The following is a 14,810-nucleotide window of genomic DNA, read 5'->3' on the forward strand; positions in this document are numbered from 1 at the left end:
AGAGGCCCCCGAGGAATCGACGCCAGCTCAACGAAGGTTCATTCGGAACTGGCGTGACTCGACTCGGAGGGGGTCTGGGATCTGGAAAAGACAGGGACAAACTCCCGGCGAAAGGAGGACGCTTCAGTGGAAACTGCGTATGGTTTTGTAATGGGTTTCATCATAGAAGAGAGGGAGGAGATGGGTAGTGGGAGAGCAGTAGTAGGGGTCACTCACGTAGGTAGAGGAGGGGGAAGATGAGGTTGAAGTTGAATAGACTGGAAATATCAGCCCGGGCCCTCCTCGCTTATATATTCCAAAGCAGAGGGTAAGTAGGGATCAGACAAAAGCGCTGGCAAGCGCAAAAGCCCTCCCCTTCGGTTCCCGGGGGAATCAAAGGGGTTGAGGTTCCGGGCACACCCGCGAAGGCATGCCCTGCTCATTCGACATGGTCGGTTAGACGGGGAGAGAATAGAAGGTCATCTTTTCGGTAGAGGGTTGGAAAGGGAGGCTTGGACTTGGAGGAGGGAGGGATGAACGTACCAAGTATAAGCAGAATGATGGGAGAAAGAGGGAAGAGATGTGGGCTAGCAAGTGGACCTTATCAGTTTGAAAATATAGCGAGTCGCGTGCCGCCAGGAGCGAGCGGCGGTGATCGCCGAGATAGCCTCTCCCCAGCCAAAGGGGATATCTCCGTAATCCCGCAAGGAATGTGGCGTTTCAGATCGTGGACATGGAGATCAGCGCGATAGTCCGTGGCCGAGTCACGGTATGCCGAGATCGGAGGTCCACCAAGCGACAGACCGATCCATCGCAAGCTGTTGGACTAGTTATACACCTTACTACTAAATCCGTCACCCCCACGGTCAAGCCCACTCCTCTTTCAGACCTACCGGCCGTTCCCGTGACCCAGTCAGCCAGTCAGCCAGTCACCCAAGATGCCCGCTCCACCCTTCGGCACAGCTTCCGCGTACACCGACTCGTTCCCCGCTCCTCCACCCGCTCGGGTGACCATCGCCGCCGAGACCTGCTTCAATCTGAGCGTCTTCAAGGGTGAGTCTGCCAGTCATACTGGAACAAATATCACCAAGTGTCGATCCGCATCTTGTCCACACTTGCTCTTGACGACCAGCTCCGGAACGCGCCACCGAGTCAAGCTGATCGCCCAGATATGGTCCGCCAATACCGCAAGCTCGATGATCAGATCATCACTAGGCTCAACCGCGCAAATGCGCAGCTACGAGATCAGAACAGGATCGGTGCAAGCGGGTCAAGCAGGTCGTTCACACCTTCATCGCCAATATCAGATCCGGCGGGACGAGATGGGATCGAGGGGATGTGCACGAGGATGTGGAGCGAGATGATGTGTGAGTCTTCGATCTCTCCTTGTTATACCCCTCGAGGGAATACCTTGTAAGTAGAGGTAGTCTGGGAGACCAGGGATGTTACTAAATAGTTGGGCCGGCCATGCATGCTGCACAGAGCTGACGCCAGCAGCCGGCTGGACACATCGCCAAACCCTCCTCACTTACTGCCTCACGACCGTACATCAGTCGCTTGAAGCCAAGAAGGCGGAGATGTCGGGACAGGACGAGAAGCTCGCAGCGCCAGCAAGGAACGGCGCAGATGCAGGACGTAGGGTGAGGGGGCTCAAGGAGGAAGAAGTATTTGTAAGTCTCGCCACGCTCGCCCCTCTTTTCCTGCTCTTGTATGTTTGCTGATCCGGCAGGCAAATCAACTAGATAACGAAGAAAGTATCGAAGCTATCATCCGGAAGCGGTCTCTAGATGGTATGTTCTCCCTCTTGCCATTCAAATCTACTTGGCGCATGAGGTGTGGACTTCAACGCATCCATGTTCACCCTGTCGCCTTCGCCTCCTATCTCAGACTGGATTGACTGACCTCCCAGCCTTCAAGTCGCGCTGTCCCTTCTTCACACCATCACCGACCGACTCGGCAGGCCGAGCATGGTGGGATCTCGCAAACAGCGGAAGAAAGGGGCGAGGTCCCGATATGCCTTGATCGGCTATTCTCGGAGGGGCTGAGAAGTATAAAGGGTAGCCATATCGTTGTAGGTTGTAGCTATATCCTATTCATCTAGTCCTATCTACATGCGTCTATTCGGCTCCCAAAACTAGTCACGATACCCTAGTTCTACATGGTCTAATACGTACAACATACAAAACCCTCCCGCTCGGACTCCCTGCATTTGCCTAATCATCCTCCAATACACTGATCGGCTTGTCCTGCGTCCCGCTCGGTCGTGCCGACGATCTACTCGACCGCGGCGCGCTGCCGTTGGCCGCCTGTCCTCGAGAGGCTTGGTCGAAGTGTTTGGATGTCACCTTCTCCGCCGGGGAACGAGTGGAGTCATCCGTCGCCAGCTCGTCCATTTCCTCCTCCTTCTCTCCCGCTGCTTCACGATCAACTCCTTTCCCCTTGTTACCCTTCCCGCCTCCCTTCGCATGTGACCTCTCCTGCTTGGCAGAAGTCTTCTGCTTCTTCTTCCTCTCACTTCCGCTTCCCGTTTCTCCTGCGGATGATTCATCATCCCGGCCGGCTGGTGTAAAGGCGGCATCGTCATCCGGTTTCCGCCGCTTAGCAGGAAGTACCACTGCTACTCTCGACGCTCGTGGTTTGACTTTCGATGCGGACGAAGAGGATGCCTCCGCCGAGGCCGATGAGGATTTTGCCTCCTTGTCGGCCTTCCGCTTCTGCAGCACCGATAGCTGCTGCAATGAAGGAGGAGGTGAAACCCTGAGCGACACCAGTTTAGACGAAGAAGCCTTGGCAGAAGTAGGTTTTCGTGGGGGTGGGGGTGAGGCCGACAAGGCAGCCGAGCGAGGTGCTGCGCTGACCTCATCGGACGATTCCTCCGACGAACCAAGGACATCCACCGCATCTTCCCGGGCTGTAGCTGAAGCCAGCGAGGGTCGAGCGGATTTCCTGGGGCCGTGACCGCGGTATGTCGTCACAACTTTCATCGGCCGGAGGTTTGAAGGGGATTTGTCAAGCTCGCGCTCCTCCTCCGGTTCCTCCAGCTCCGGAGAAAGGGGAGGATGACTTGCGCCGGCCGTTTGGGTAGCCGCGGCTGCAGGGGACGAGCGGGATCCATTCGGCGATAGCGCGAGGAGGTCGCTGAGAGGGGAGGAGCGATGTGGGAGTGCCGATCCTGATCCGCGAGGAGATAGAGGGAGGGATTGCATGAAGTTGACAGCGGGAAGGATGGGTATTTGGTGATTAGCCCGCCCGGTAGATTTGCGCGGAGAGGTCCGACTGGCAGCCCGGTCAGGTTCCGCCTTCATGGAGGAGGGACGTGAAGCTCTTTTAGCTGATGGAGGCGGGCGGGGTTGATACAGAGGAACATCCACGGTCAGCGCTGGGGATAAGGATCGGGGTCGGGTGGATTGGTCTGGGTTGGAAGGACCGGGTGAGGGCGATCTCCGGAGGCCGCTTGAACCAGACGCGAGCGTCTGGCTGAGTGTCGGACGAGGGGGTTCCGGCTTGTTGAGACCGATAGGCGAGGGTGACCTGGCTCTCCAGCCCGCAGAGAAGAGAGGAGCGCTTCTGGGCGCGTACGGTGTGAAACGAGGTGCCGGGGGGTCGAAGGCTTCCGAGGGATCTGTTCGGGCCGTAGTTGTGCGCCCTGGCTTTTCCCGCCCGGAGCGGTGACCGGACGGTGTGTTGAGCTGAGGCGAATCCGCCAAGCTCGTCCCGAAGGGTGCGTCCATCTCTGCCGTCCCTCGACTCCCCGGCGAACTCTCCTTCGCTTCCCGCCCTTTCCCCTTTACGCTTCGCCTCGAGTCTCCCTCGTGCCGCTCTGGGTCCCTCGACTTTTCTCTCCCCGTCGGATTCCCCTCCGTTCGATATTCCACCTCCTCCTGGACTTCATACGACCCGCTCGAGACTGCCGACCCGCTCGAGACTGAAATGGCTCTGTGTCCATTCGAGATGTTGCGCTGATCCGATGGCCGCGGTGACGATCTTAGAGCCGCCTGATGGCGCTCTTCGCTTCGCCTCTGCTTCAAGATACTGTCCGTTCGGGTCGGCAGACCGCCAGGGACCGGTGAAGTCTCCCTGGGGCGAGAAAGCGAGGGCAGTAATTGGGGGTTGGGGGCTTCCGGTGTATTGAGGCCGCCCATCCCGTCCTCATCCTCGTCCTCTTGTTCGGGAGCGTGATTCTCGGGGACCGCGGATAGTTGAAGGACGTCCGCCGCCAGGGAAGGGTCGGTGAAGGGCCCGTGGCTAGGTTGCTGCAACCTCGGATCCATACCGGGTTGGACCGACGGCCCCGGGTTGCCGGCTGCTGCGGAGTTCTCGCGACTAACATAGTCAACAAGGCCGACGGTTTCCTCCTTCGCGAGCTTGAGATGCTTGGCCAGCTCCGATTCCGATTGCGAATGATATCCGTCATCGTCATCTCCGAAGGGAGATCCCGGGGAATGGGCGGACATGGGACCCTCCATTGGATCGTCTTCGCCGAGATGGAGGTTGTCAAAAGAGTTGGGAGCGAAGAGGGCGCTGGGGTGTTGAATCTCCGCGTCGTTGAAGTCATCGTCAGGCCCGCAGGTCTCCTCTTCCCCCATCTCGACATCCTCGGCTGGGTCCGCGGGGGCGACCGCCTCCTCCTCCGCCACCTGCTCCGGCTCCGGCTCCAGCTCCGCAACTGCCTCCGCCTTTGCCTTGTCGACAGCCGGCGCTTGACTCAGCGCCTTGACGGACTGGCTAGCCGGCATGATCTCCATATGGTCCTCCTCCTCTGCATCGGCCGCACCGCTCGCACCGGGCGCGGCCGGTGTCGCAGGGAGGAGAGCCGCCCGGTCTTTGTCTCTTTGCTCCTTGAGGACGTCGATCTTCTTGGTCCACTGCTCTCGGAGAGTCCGGGTGTCCGCCTCGTTCCAGACCTGGTCGATCCTGCTGAGCCATTTGGTCTTTTCGGCGCCGTGACCCCCCGGTATAGGCTCCTGATAGATCAGCTTCTCGGTCCATGTCGACGCTTAAAGAATTGCAGACATACCTCTATGAGGCGGACTTTGCCTTCCGGTTCCTTCAACAAGTGCTCGACGTAGTGGATGAGATATAGCCCGCAGTCGCTGAAGTTGGGCTGCTGGGGAACCTGGACGAATCAGCTCATACTCGAGGATATCGGAAGGGGAAAGGCGTACTCTGGCTTCCTTGTACCTGGCAGGCGTGGGCACATAGTCTATCTGCTTCTTATCCTTCGCCTCGTGCTCCAACCACCTCTTCAGGCAAGTGTACACCGGCGGATGTTTCCCTCCTAGCGAGTCAAAGGTGAAAATCCAGGCACTAGAGGTCAGCGTGATGGTTCGGCCAGCGTATGGACACGGTGACCTACTCTTCCCCATCCCAGATGTTGGTCCTTTCTTTTGGCTTCGCAGCAGTTTTGGCGGGTGCTGCCGGCCGTGCTGGGTCCGCTTCCTTCTCCACCTCCTCCACCGCCGCCGCCACCTCCTCCTCCTGCTCCTTTGCCGGCGCGACAGAATCGACAAAGCCGTTCTGAAGCGCATAATTTTGCAAAGTAAGCGACACGATAGGTTTTGGGTCCGGGCTAGCCGAGATGTCCATGGGCCGTTGGGACCGAGACGGGGCATGGACAGAGGCCGAGGAGGTAGCGCTATCATCTGGCTTGCACCGTGCCCGATTGATCCTCTTTCGTCCCGGCCCCTGAGATGGTGCTTGAGACGATTGGGCTGACGGGCTAGCTGCCATTCCGCTTAGGCGAGGGATTGAATCGAGGGGATCCGCGCTGACATCGTTCGAATGCGTGAGTCCGGCAAGGCGAGCGATCGCTCCTAATACCGGTGACGTAGAAGTCACGCTCGCGGCCGACTCGGACAGCCTGCCGGATCTCCTGGTTCTGGCGGAAGGACCAGGCGAATCCGTGATTTCGGTGATCTCGGTCGACGTGTCGACCGCAGGGATGATCATCTCGACCTGCTCCCTGTCCTCCACCCCTCTGGTCGACGACGATCTCGTATCCGCCCTGGCGTCCTCGCTGGCTTTGGCGATGTCCGCTTTCACGGTCTCGACCTCTTCGGCTGTCACAAAAGGAAGTTGCGCGGCGTCTGGAACATCAACGAGGGCGTCGGTTGCGGGAGTTTTGGCAGGCGGCTCATGGGGCCGGAGAATACCGCCTGGGTTGAAGATGACAGCGAGATACCAATGAGCGCTAATGGATCAGCTCCAGCTCTCACTTGGCCGTCGCAGGCAGATACAGTAAGACTCACTTCTCATTGATCGGGATTATCAGATACTTCTTGTCAAACACGTTCGCCGATTTGGTCCACTTTCTGACAGAGGTGTACGCCGCCCAAGACACATCATTCTTCGTTCCCGGCCTGATCATCAGCTCGGTTTGCGGGGCATCCCGCAATCACAACTCACTTGGCTGGCAGAGATAACTTCTCGTAAAAGAACGAGTTGAAGAGGTACACATCTTTGTCGATATCGACGCCGCCTGGCTGCGCTCTCAATTCCGACAGCACATACCTACGGGGTCAGCCAAAGCTTCTGGCGGCTGCTAGTGAATAACCATGACTTACTTCAAGCCAAACTCGATGAGCGTGTCATTCAAGAAGTCCCCTGCCGCGACTCGCCACTTGTCGCCCTCGGTGATGTTGATATCGGCACGACCTTGAAGAGGGTATGGGAACAGACTAGATCGGATTAGCTGAGAAATGCCACGATACATACACTCCGTTCCAGTTTTCTGGCCGAGGCAGAGCGGGCGCGGGGACGACAACTGGGGCGGGTTCGAACATCTCATCATCTGAGACCTCGTAAGCAGCAGCGGCCGTTTGTGCCTTGTCGCGCTGACGCAAAGACTTCCGCGAGCCTACTGCAGCGGGCTTGGTCTTCTCCGGGGAGCCTGGCACGTCGATTGGCTCGGCGTCCGTCTTGCGAGTGTTCGCCCGAGTCTCTTTGCCACTAAGGTCAGGGTCAGCTGCAATTCAAGAAGAGGCTCTCGCCCTATAGCCATAGCTGCATAACTCACAATTGCAGCGTACTCTGATTGTCATCCAGGTTGATCTTCTTCAGCGGCTTGCCCTTCTTGTTGCCTTTTGTACCGTTCGTATCGGCGGATCTTTCCAGCGGGGCAGCTGGTTCCGATTGGCGTGGTTGATTGCGTCGTCTGTCCGCCGCGTCCGCGCGCTTCTTCGCTTCATTCCCAGCAGCCCATCCTGCCGATACCTCTGACTGGAGCTGGGCCAGGATTACCCTCACGCTTACGGATCTGCCGTGTCAGGCTGACTCTGTCGAGAGCCCACTTCTCCAGCTTCGATCAGACTTACTTTGTGACGGGCATCTTCCTTTCGCCAGTGAGACTTCTGGCAATTTCGCCGACGAAGATCCCAGTCGGTTGGCCCTTGAACAGGAACAGTCTGATATCGATAGTAGGTTGATTGAGACTGACTGCTTGATCAGCTCACGCCGCGTCTGATGATGATACCGACATCCTGGCGTACCATCGTATAGTAATTCCAATTGCCTCCGAAAGTCGGAAACGTCGCCAGTGTCAAAGCAGAGATGCAGGTATGGCGCTTCAGACTCTTCGCAGTACTACCAGAGTTAGCTCGGAGATCGGCAAATCTGTTTGGCGACTCCTTACACATGAAACTTTGCCAACAAGATGCCGCATGGGAAGGTCCAACTTTTGCTCCGGGTCTGTACATCGTATGAAGCAGTCCAGGGTCTTCGGATTCCAGCATAAGCTGGTCATGCGGAGGTCGACCACCGGTTGCATGGACAGAAAGGATTGTCGGACATTGACCGAGGACGCAGCTGAGATCCCGGATGAGGGAATTGCCGGTTTGACGGCTTTACCCCGCTATATTCATCAGCCACCTGGGTCTACCTGAATACCCAAGGCGGTACTGCGAACGTACCGGTGTAGGCTTCTGCTTTGCTGCCTTGTCGAGAGTCTGTTGGGCGAGGCCGACAGCATCCCGTCCGGCGCGTGCTTTGCCCTTCTCCCCCTTGGTCTGCCCTATCGGAGCGACAGACTCGTCGGCTCCCAAGTTCCTGGGCCTCTTCGTCGTGACTGACCGCGCCACCGGATGCGCCTCGTCTTCTCCATCACTGATGACAGTAATGTGGTCGCCATTCTGCAGCTTGCGCTTGACGGGGCTAGCCGACCGGCTCTCGCCGGACATGGTCGGAGAGTCCGCCTGCTCTGACGCAGCGTGTCGGCCCGAAGGTGTTGATTTCCTGGCTGCCTTCCGGTCCTGGTTGTTATTGGCCTTAGGTCGGTGATCGTTGAGCTCACGATGGGCCGGAGCTCTGCCAGCCCGCTGCTGGTTTGAACCTGACGCCTTCATTTGGCGTTGTTCGGCGAACCAGGCATCGTCGGCCTCGACTGAGCTTCGCCGATCGTTCTGGGCGTCACGCGAGACCCGACGGCGGTCCTCATGCAGGACCTGGCGCGACGTATCTCTGGGATACATGTGACGAGCGTCACTGGTACCGTACATTCGATCTGCCGGAACGGGCTTGAATGTGTGCTGTTGCGAAACCACCAGATCGTACTCCTGGTCGGCTCGCCGCTGTGTCTTTGCTTGGCCCGAGGTGGCCGTCTTTGTTGAACCCGCAGTATACGGGCTGTAGCCGTTATTGCCACCGTTCTTTTGTGGCTGGTAATTCGTCAGCATTGTACCAAGGCAGCGATAACAAGTCATTGTGTGATCAGACTCACTTTCCCGGCAGCGGCAACTAAAGGCGCACGCGCTTTCGACCCACTACCTGTCCCTCTGGTTTTGCGCCCGCCAACTGCCACGATATCGTCGCCATCCGATGCTTGATTTTCGCCGCGTCTCGGGCGAGAAGGTCCTGGACTACGATGCTGGTCAGTCTGATTCTTCTCTTCAGTAAGTAGTGCAGTGCTCACCTCGCCTGCTCTCGCTCATATTGTGCCGCCTGCCAGTCGTCTTCCATTCCAGCCGCCGCAAGAGAATTCCTCGTCTGTCTCTGGTTATTCGCAGGCTTCACCGTGCGGCCGTTCTGGATAGAAGATGCCGCCTCGGCCGATTTATTGCTGTAGAGACTGACTCATCGTTAGCTGAAGGGCTTTGTGCTGAACGGTGTACTTACCCAGATGATAAGATGTCAGATGCGATGCCAGATGCGCGAGATACTATACTGCCGAGCATGAGGGGGTGGGCGCTCGGCCTTGTCCACCAAGCTCGCTCGGAGCTTATTGCCTGCGACGAAGAACGGCGGAACTCCTTGCCCGTGTCGAGGCACTATTGAGCGGACCTCGGTCTGGCGACCCCTTGCGCGCTGCGACGATGGACGGCGCTCGCCTTATGCTGCAGCCGAGGATGTGTGCGGCTGAGTGAGCGTTATTGTAGATGTCTAGAGGAGCGAGAAAGAGATGAGAGAAGGAGCTCGCACACATTTTAGCGAGAGGTGATTCAACCGCGAAGACGCGCCGCGATGTGGCCCCGGAACCGTGCGGAATAGGAAATGGTCCTAATGATAATTACCTGATTTCATTAGTATATTTGCTAATAGTCCGTTTGTTGTCCTCCACATTCCTCGCTTGGACCAAGGCCAAAGAGCAGCAAGCAACTATTCCCTCGTTCATCTCATACTTCGGCGAAGTCACTATGAGCGAGCCAGGCAACGGCCACACAGCGAGATGACAGAATACGAAGAAGCCGAACACGATACTTTCGCTGCAGTCCAACTGTCCGAAGGTAGATCCCTGGCACCGTCAACCGAGCCGGCTGAGACGTCCACCGCCCAGCCGGTATGGGAGGCTCCAGCCTATGACTTTGGTTCACAAAGCCTACCGCCACCACCGAGATGGTCAGCACGTAGTAGCCAGAGTGATCGTGGAATCCTCAGGACAGCTCGATGGTAAACCTACCTTGATCTCCGTAGGGCGACACTGACAAGTCAGGTGTGTGGACGGCTCAGCGATTCTGACGACCTCCGAGGACCGCACCGTCCGAGTGTACTTCACGTGAGTCTCGTCATCTTCTTGCTTGATCCTAGACTGACTCACCCAGACCTGATAGCGCGACCTCCGACCCTGCAGCCGAGCTCAAGCCTTACCTCGACCTGCCACAAGCCGCACCGGTGCTTTCAGTGCTCTGGTACCCTACAGGGACTCCATCGGCGCCTGGGGGCTTTTGCTTTGCTGCTACGATCCGAGACTCGCCAGTTAGGCTCATAGATGGCCTGACAGGACTAGTAGGTAGCTGGTCCATCTTCAAATGCTGTGCCCGCTGACAACTAGACTCGCGCAACATATCCCATCGTGGACCACAGAGAACGCTTCATTGCGCCTTTCTGCTTGGCTTGGAACCCAAGCGCAACAAAGTGAGTGGACGAAGTGACGCGGGTTGAGCGAAGCTTACGCTCAGGTTATACTGCGGGCATGAGAACGCAATAGAGGTGCTCGATATCTCCGCTCCAGGGTACGACACTTCTGAGCGGATCAAGACGACCTTGACCAGAGGAGACAAGGGCGGACAGAAAGGTGCGCTTGGTCTCAGCGATCTGCAGCTTCGGTAGCTGATCTCACAGGCATCATATCGGCGCTCGCGTTCTCTACCGACTACTCCGGTTCATATGCTGCTGGGTCGTTCGGAGGCTCGGTCTCGCTCTACTCAGAGGATGAGGCTGGTGCGGTCGGGCATCTCGAGGGAGTCGAGGGTGGCGGGGTTACTCAGGTAAGTTCTTCAACATTCAATACAGTGCTTTAGGCTGACGCGCACAGCTCGCCTTCCACCCCTTATCGCCCAACCACCTCTTTGTCGCCTCTCGCCGCTCATCCCTTTTGCAAGTCTTCGACCTCCGCAATCCTACTCAGCCCTTCCACTCTTTTCCTCGACAAGCGAGCTCCAATCAGCGGATGTCTTTTGACCTTGACCCATGGGGTCGCTGGCTGGCTATTGGGGACGAGACTGGAAAAGTTGGGATATGGGACGTTGGAGGCGGTGGTCAATGGGGCGAGAAGCTGTGGGAAGCTCAAGTCGCGAATATCGGAGGTACGTCCAGCACTATGCGTCAATACTGCTTGATCTAGAGGGAGGCACGCTGACTCTTAAGATGCCATCAGCTCGGTCCAATTCCATCCTCTCAAGCCATCACTCCTTGTGTCGTCTGGATCAAGGCATGTCGACTTGCGTATCGCCGACTCTGACTCAGATTCGGATGATAGCAGCTACGAGGATAGTAGCGAGAGTGGGGATCCATATCTGGCCGGGTCAAGCGGGCGTAGGGAGCAGTCGATCAATGGGCGGACAGGTGCGGACGATCATGTTAAAGCGGGAGGAATGAGGGCGGGACTGGGGATTTTGGACTTTGGTCAATCTGTATAGACAACAGGAAGCTTAAAGCGACTCGTTTATAGCGGTCATGTACTCATGCGCATCTCTTCCAGACCGGTAGGCAGTAGATCGCTTGCAATGATCCTCCAGTCGGGACTGTTGTTAGCTTTGGGGGAGTACACCGATATCAGCAGTAGACAAGGCTGGTCACGACAAGATCCTCAGACAGTCTCGTCCGCGCTCTCGTCCTCCACGCTGCCAGGCACCTAAGAGTAATAAGGAAGACCGTGCTGCTACAAGATCCTACACCTGTACCGATATGTGTATTCTCTGCAGCGATGAGCGCAGTCGCTTGTGCAGGTCCAACGTGATCTGCTATCCGGATTCTACGATGTTGTGGTCAATGTGGGCATAGGACCCGTCGACAAAGACCACACTCGATGTCTCTACGGGCATTTGCGCTTCGGAGCAGACGCTGAAGCGTGCATGTCGCACGGGGCATGGGTTCGACGGACGGCCGGGACCGCACACCAAAGCTCCGACCCAGAAGATCTGCATGCCACGGGAGACCTAGGTCATCACCCTGCTGGTGCTCCCCCGTAGAACCAGAGCAATATACTCAGGTTGAGCGCCGCAAACGCCATCAACCCCGTTCCCGCCCATATCAACTTATCCCCCATCTGGCCATGCACGTCTCCCATTGTCAACGCTTGCCGGCAAGCCTCCTCTACCTCCTTCCCCAACTTCTCCGAAGAGAAGTTCTCGGCGACCCTGTCCATCCCCGCTTGCTTGATGGCCTGACGCTGCGCCGACGACAGTGACAAGAGCTGACGGATAGCTGGCGCCCATTCGGCTGGTTTGGGCGAGCGGAGCAAACCTGTGCCAGCGTCATTGCCGACCGTCACTTGCTCGGAGGAGGAAGAGGTAGTTTCGAGGTCGACAATGCTCTCTGTGGGACCCCCGCTGTTGGCCGCGAGGACGGGTAGACCGCACGCCATCGCCTCGACGGGTACGATGCCAAAGTGCTCATTCGCTGGCGTGTAGAGGAGCGCGACCGTAGATGGCTGCGTGAGAAGGTGGGTCCGCTGCGCGGTGCTGAAGTTGAGAACGAAGAGGACTTGAACGTCTGGGTCGGGCGGGGCGGCTTTGGCAGAGGAAAGGGTGTGATGTGTGAGATTGAGCGATTCGGCGAGAGTCCGGAGTGACCAGAGGGTATGCAGGTTGTCCTCGAGCGAGTTGTCGTATCCTCCCGCGAGGACGAGTCTGAGATGAGGGGAGGCATCGAGGACTTGGGCGAAGGAACGGATAGCGAGGTGGATGTTCTTCTTGGCCTCGTAGCGGTTTAGAGAGATCAAAGTGGGGCGATCACTGCCAAGTCAGCCTGGAGCTCGCGTATATGCTGCTCGATGACGTACGATGCGGTGAGGGAGACGCCATCCTCTTCGGTGGCCTTCTCCTTGCCCTTGCCTTTCCGGTCAATGGCTTTGTAGGCGGATACGTCGATGCAGGGGTACACGACCCTTGGTTTCCGCTTGGCGAGGGAGGGGAATGAGCGGGCGTACACGCGGGAAGTGAACTGCGAGTTGGACAGGATGACATCTGATTGACCTATAGGGTCAGCATGTGCCTTCGATTGACACCCTTCGGCGACATGATTCCGTTACTCACCGGTCGTCCACTCTTCCAGCTTATCCACCGGCCACCTATATATCCGGCGGGCCAATCCTCGTCCTTTCACGCCCACCTGCACCCTCCCTTCCCCTTTGGTATCCATATCTACTTCCCATCCTCCGCTCAACAGCTTGTCTGGGAAATGACAGTAGAACACCACTCTTGTGCCAAGGAAGAACCGGAGAAACGGCACGCAGACCGATTGTTGGTCTACGAAGAAGACGTCGAAGGGGGCAAGTCGAGAGAGAGGGTTTGCAAAGCCGGCAGGAGCGGGTAGGTATGTCGAAGTGACGATGAGGAAAGAGAGGAGGAGGGAGCGTAAGAGGGAGAAGAGGATGGTCATAGCCGGAAGAGGGGAGGGAAGGCGTTGGGGGAGGGACGAGCCGAGGACGTGGACTTTGAGCGTGCCTGCGGGTCAGCTGCAGCTGCTGTATATATGGAAGAATGACCCGCCATCTCTGGTCTCCTCGAAGCACCGCGATGGATCATGTCGGGAAGTAAAGACCAGCACCTCATGGCCTAGCTTCTGCACAGCGACTGCGGCGTCGACGACCAGCCGTTCTGCCCCTCCTAGTCAATCAGCTCTGCCCATTCCTCAGGGATAGCTCTGCCCATTCCTCAGGGATTGCCCTACCTATTCCAAGGTCAGGGTGGACAAAGCCGATCCTCAGCTTGCCTGCGGTCGACATGTTGCTCTCGCTGATGCCTGCGGAAGATGTACAACGCGTAGGAAAGTTCTGAAACGGCACTGAAACGTCATCGCGACTCTAAAGTGGGGAGCATGAATAGGACTTGAGCGGGATGAGGAATGAGGAGTTGGCGGTTAGAGAGTGGCAAAGTGGCAAAGTGGCAAAGTGGCAAAGTGACGAAGTGGCTAAGTGGCAGTACGATGTTCCCAGGCTAGGCTGGCCGGCTCATCGTCTCATCCCGATGATCCGCACCCTCCACCATATGGGAGTGGCTAGATGCTTGTAGTCTACTCTACCACGTCGCTTCGCAAGCCTGTCTGACTGACTTTAGCGTTTGTCATTGTTAGCTACCTACGACACAAGCCTCAAGCTAGACGTAATCTACCTACCCATGCCTATTATGTCGATGTCGCTTGGCTACCGTGCAGTGGGGCTGAAATGCTACCGTTCTCGTCGTCGACAGAATAGCGACCCGGACTGATTGAAGCGTATGCGCCGTGCGTCTCGAATGTCAGCTCGCCCATGTGAAGCGTCATGGATCTGCACATGAGGCGTGGAGATCGCATCTGGAAGGGATCATTATATAGCCTCAGGGTCGTCTATGTGCTGACTCCCTGGCGAGGGTAGCCAGCTTACAGACTCTTCCGCCACAAATGATAGGGTTCAGCGTTCAGTGAGATATGATGGCTATCGCGAGCAAGCCGAAATGGCAGCTTTGCTCAGAAGGCGCTATTGCCCATCAAGTTTAGTGAGCCGGTGGAATGGTACAGCCTCCCCCACAGCCGGCCGGTGGATGAACTCGCTGGCGACCGTCTGCTCACTGCCTTTTATTGCTCGAACAAGGCGATTTCTTGTAGTCTCCAATCAGCTATAGCTGCTTTTCATGTCAGTGTGGCCCTAGCGCTTGCCTCTCCTGTGCCCCTCACTTGATCAATCTTGTAGCACCGCTGCCTCGATGCTCGCAAGTTACAAATCTCAGCTGTGCAAGGCTGCATGGCACTCCGGAGGGTCGATGGAACGTTTCAGCGAGAATGGCGACGCAGTAGAGATGTCGGCTGTAGTAAGTTTGGCTGCGGCGGCTGCCATCGGACTTGGGAGACTTGTGCTAGTGATTCATCCGCCCGATAAGGCCATGCCGTATAACTCGACGAGTCTCGTCGGCGAACGAGAATTA

General features: G+C 57.3%; 4 protein-coding genes across 4 annotated transcripts; 2 read left to right on the forward strand and 2 right to left on the reverse strand.

Moving 5' to 3' along the window:
* Positions 1–917: 917 nt before the first annotated feature.
* Positions 918–2,001, forward strand: MKK02DRAFT_32803 (caffeine-induced death protein 2-domain-containing protein; the record flags this gene model as incomplete). Its single annotated transcript, XM_053088578.1, has 5 exons — positions 918–1,032; positions 1,149–1,346; positions 1,477–1,649; positions 1,709–1,769; positions 1,889–2,001. The coding sequence occupies 5 exons, from the start codon at positions 918–920 to the stop codon at positions 1,999–2,001; spliced, it is 660 nt and encodes a 219-aa protein (XP_052945133.1).
* Positions 2,002–2,192: 191 nt separating this feature from the next.
* On the reverse strand, positions 2,193–9,394 carry MKK02DRAFT_32804 (uncharacterized protein; the record flags this gene model as incomplete). The annotated part of the gene is made up of 17 exons (XM_053088579.1): positions 2,193–4,943; positions 4,997–5,095; positions 5,145–5,286; positions 5,336–6,169; positions 6,228–6,338; positions 6,385–6,489; positions 6,543–6,656; positions 6,694–6,927; positions 6,995–7,234; positions 7,293–7,413; positions 7,467–7,560; positions 7,610–7,828; positions 7,887–8,630; positions 8,693–8,831; positions 8,885–9,040; positions 9,088–9,178; positions 9,253–9,394. 17 exons carry the CDS (start codon positions 9,392–9,394, stop codon positions 2,193–2,195), a joined length of 6,336 nt encoding a protein of 2,111 aa, XP_052945134.1.
* A 243-nt stretch (positions 9,395–9,637) lies between these two features.
* On the forward strand, positions 9,638–11,327 carry MKK02DRAFT_32805 (WD40-repeat-containing domain protein; the record flags this gene model as incomplete). The annotated part of the gene is made up of 8 exons (XM_053088580.1): positions 9,638–9,807; positions 9,902–9,964; positions 10,011–10,194; positions 10,241–10,323; positions 10,368–10,483; positions 10,531–10,676; positions 10,724–10,994; positions 11,056–11,327. 8 exons carry the CDS (start codon positions 9,638–9,640, stop codon positions 11,325–11,327), a joined length of 1,305 nt encoding a protein of 434 aa, XP_052945135.1.
* Positions 11,328–11,854: 527 nt separating this feature from the next.
* Positions 11,855–13,636, reverse strand: MKK02DRAFT_36672 (putative glycolipid mannosyltransferase; the record flags this gene model as incomplete). The annotated part of the gene is made up of 5 exons (XM_053089471.1): positions 11,855–12,644; positions 12,692–12,884; positions 12,945–13,355; positions 13,401–13,517; positions 13,582–13,636. 5 exons carry the CDS (start codon positions 13,634–13,636, stop codon positions 11,855–11,857), a joined length of 1,566 nt encoding a protein of 521 aa, XP_052945136.1.
* Between the last annotated feature and the right edge of the window lie 1,174 nt (positions 13,637–14,810).

Source organism: Dioszegia hungarica (genome assembly GCF_025882075.1).
Source record: "Dioszegia hungarica strain PDD-24b-2 chromosome Unknown MKK02contig_8, whole genome shotgun sequence".
Lineage (NCBI taxonomy): Eukaryota > Fungi > Basidiomycota > Tremellomycetes > Tremellales > Bulleribasidiaceae > Dioszegia > Dioszegia hungarica.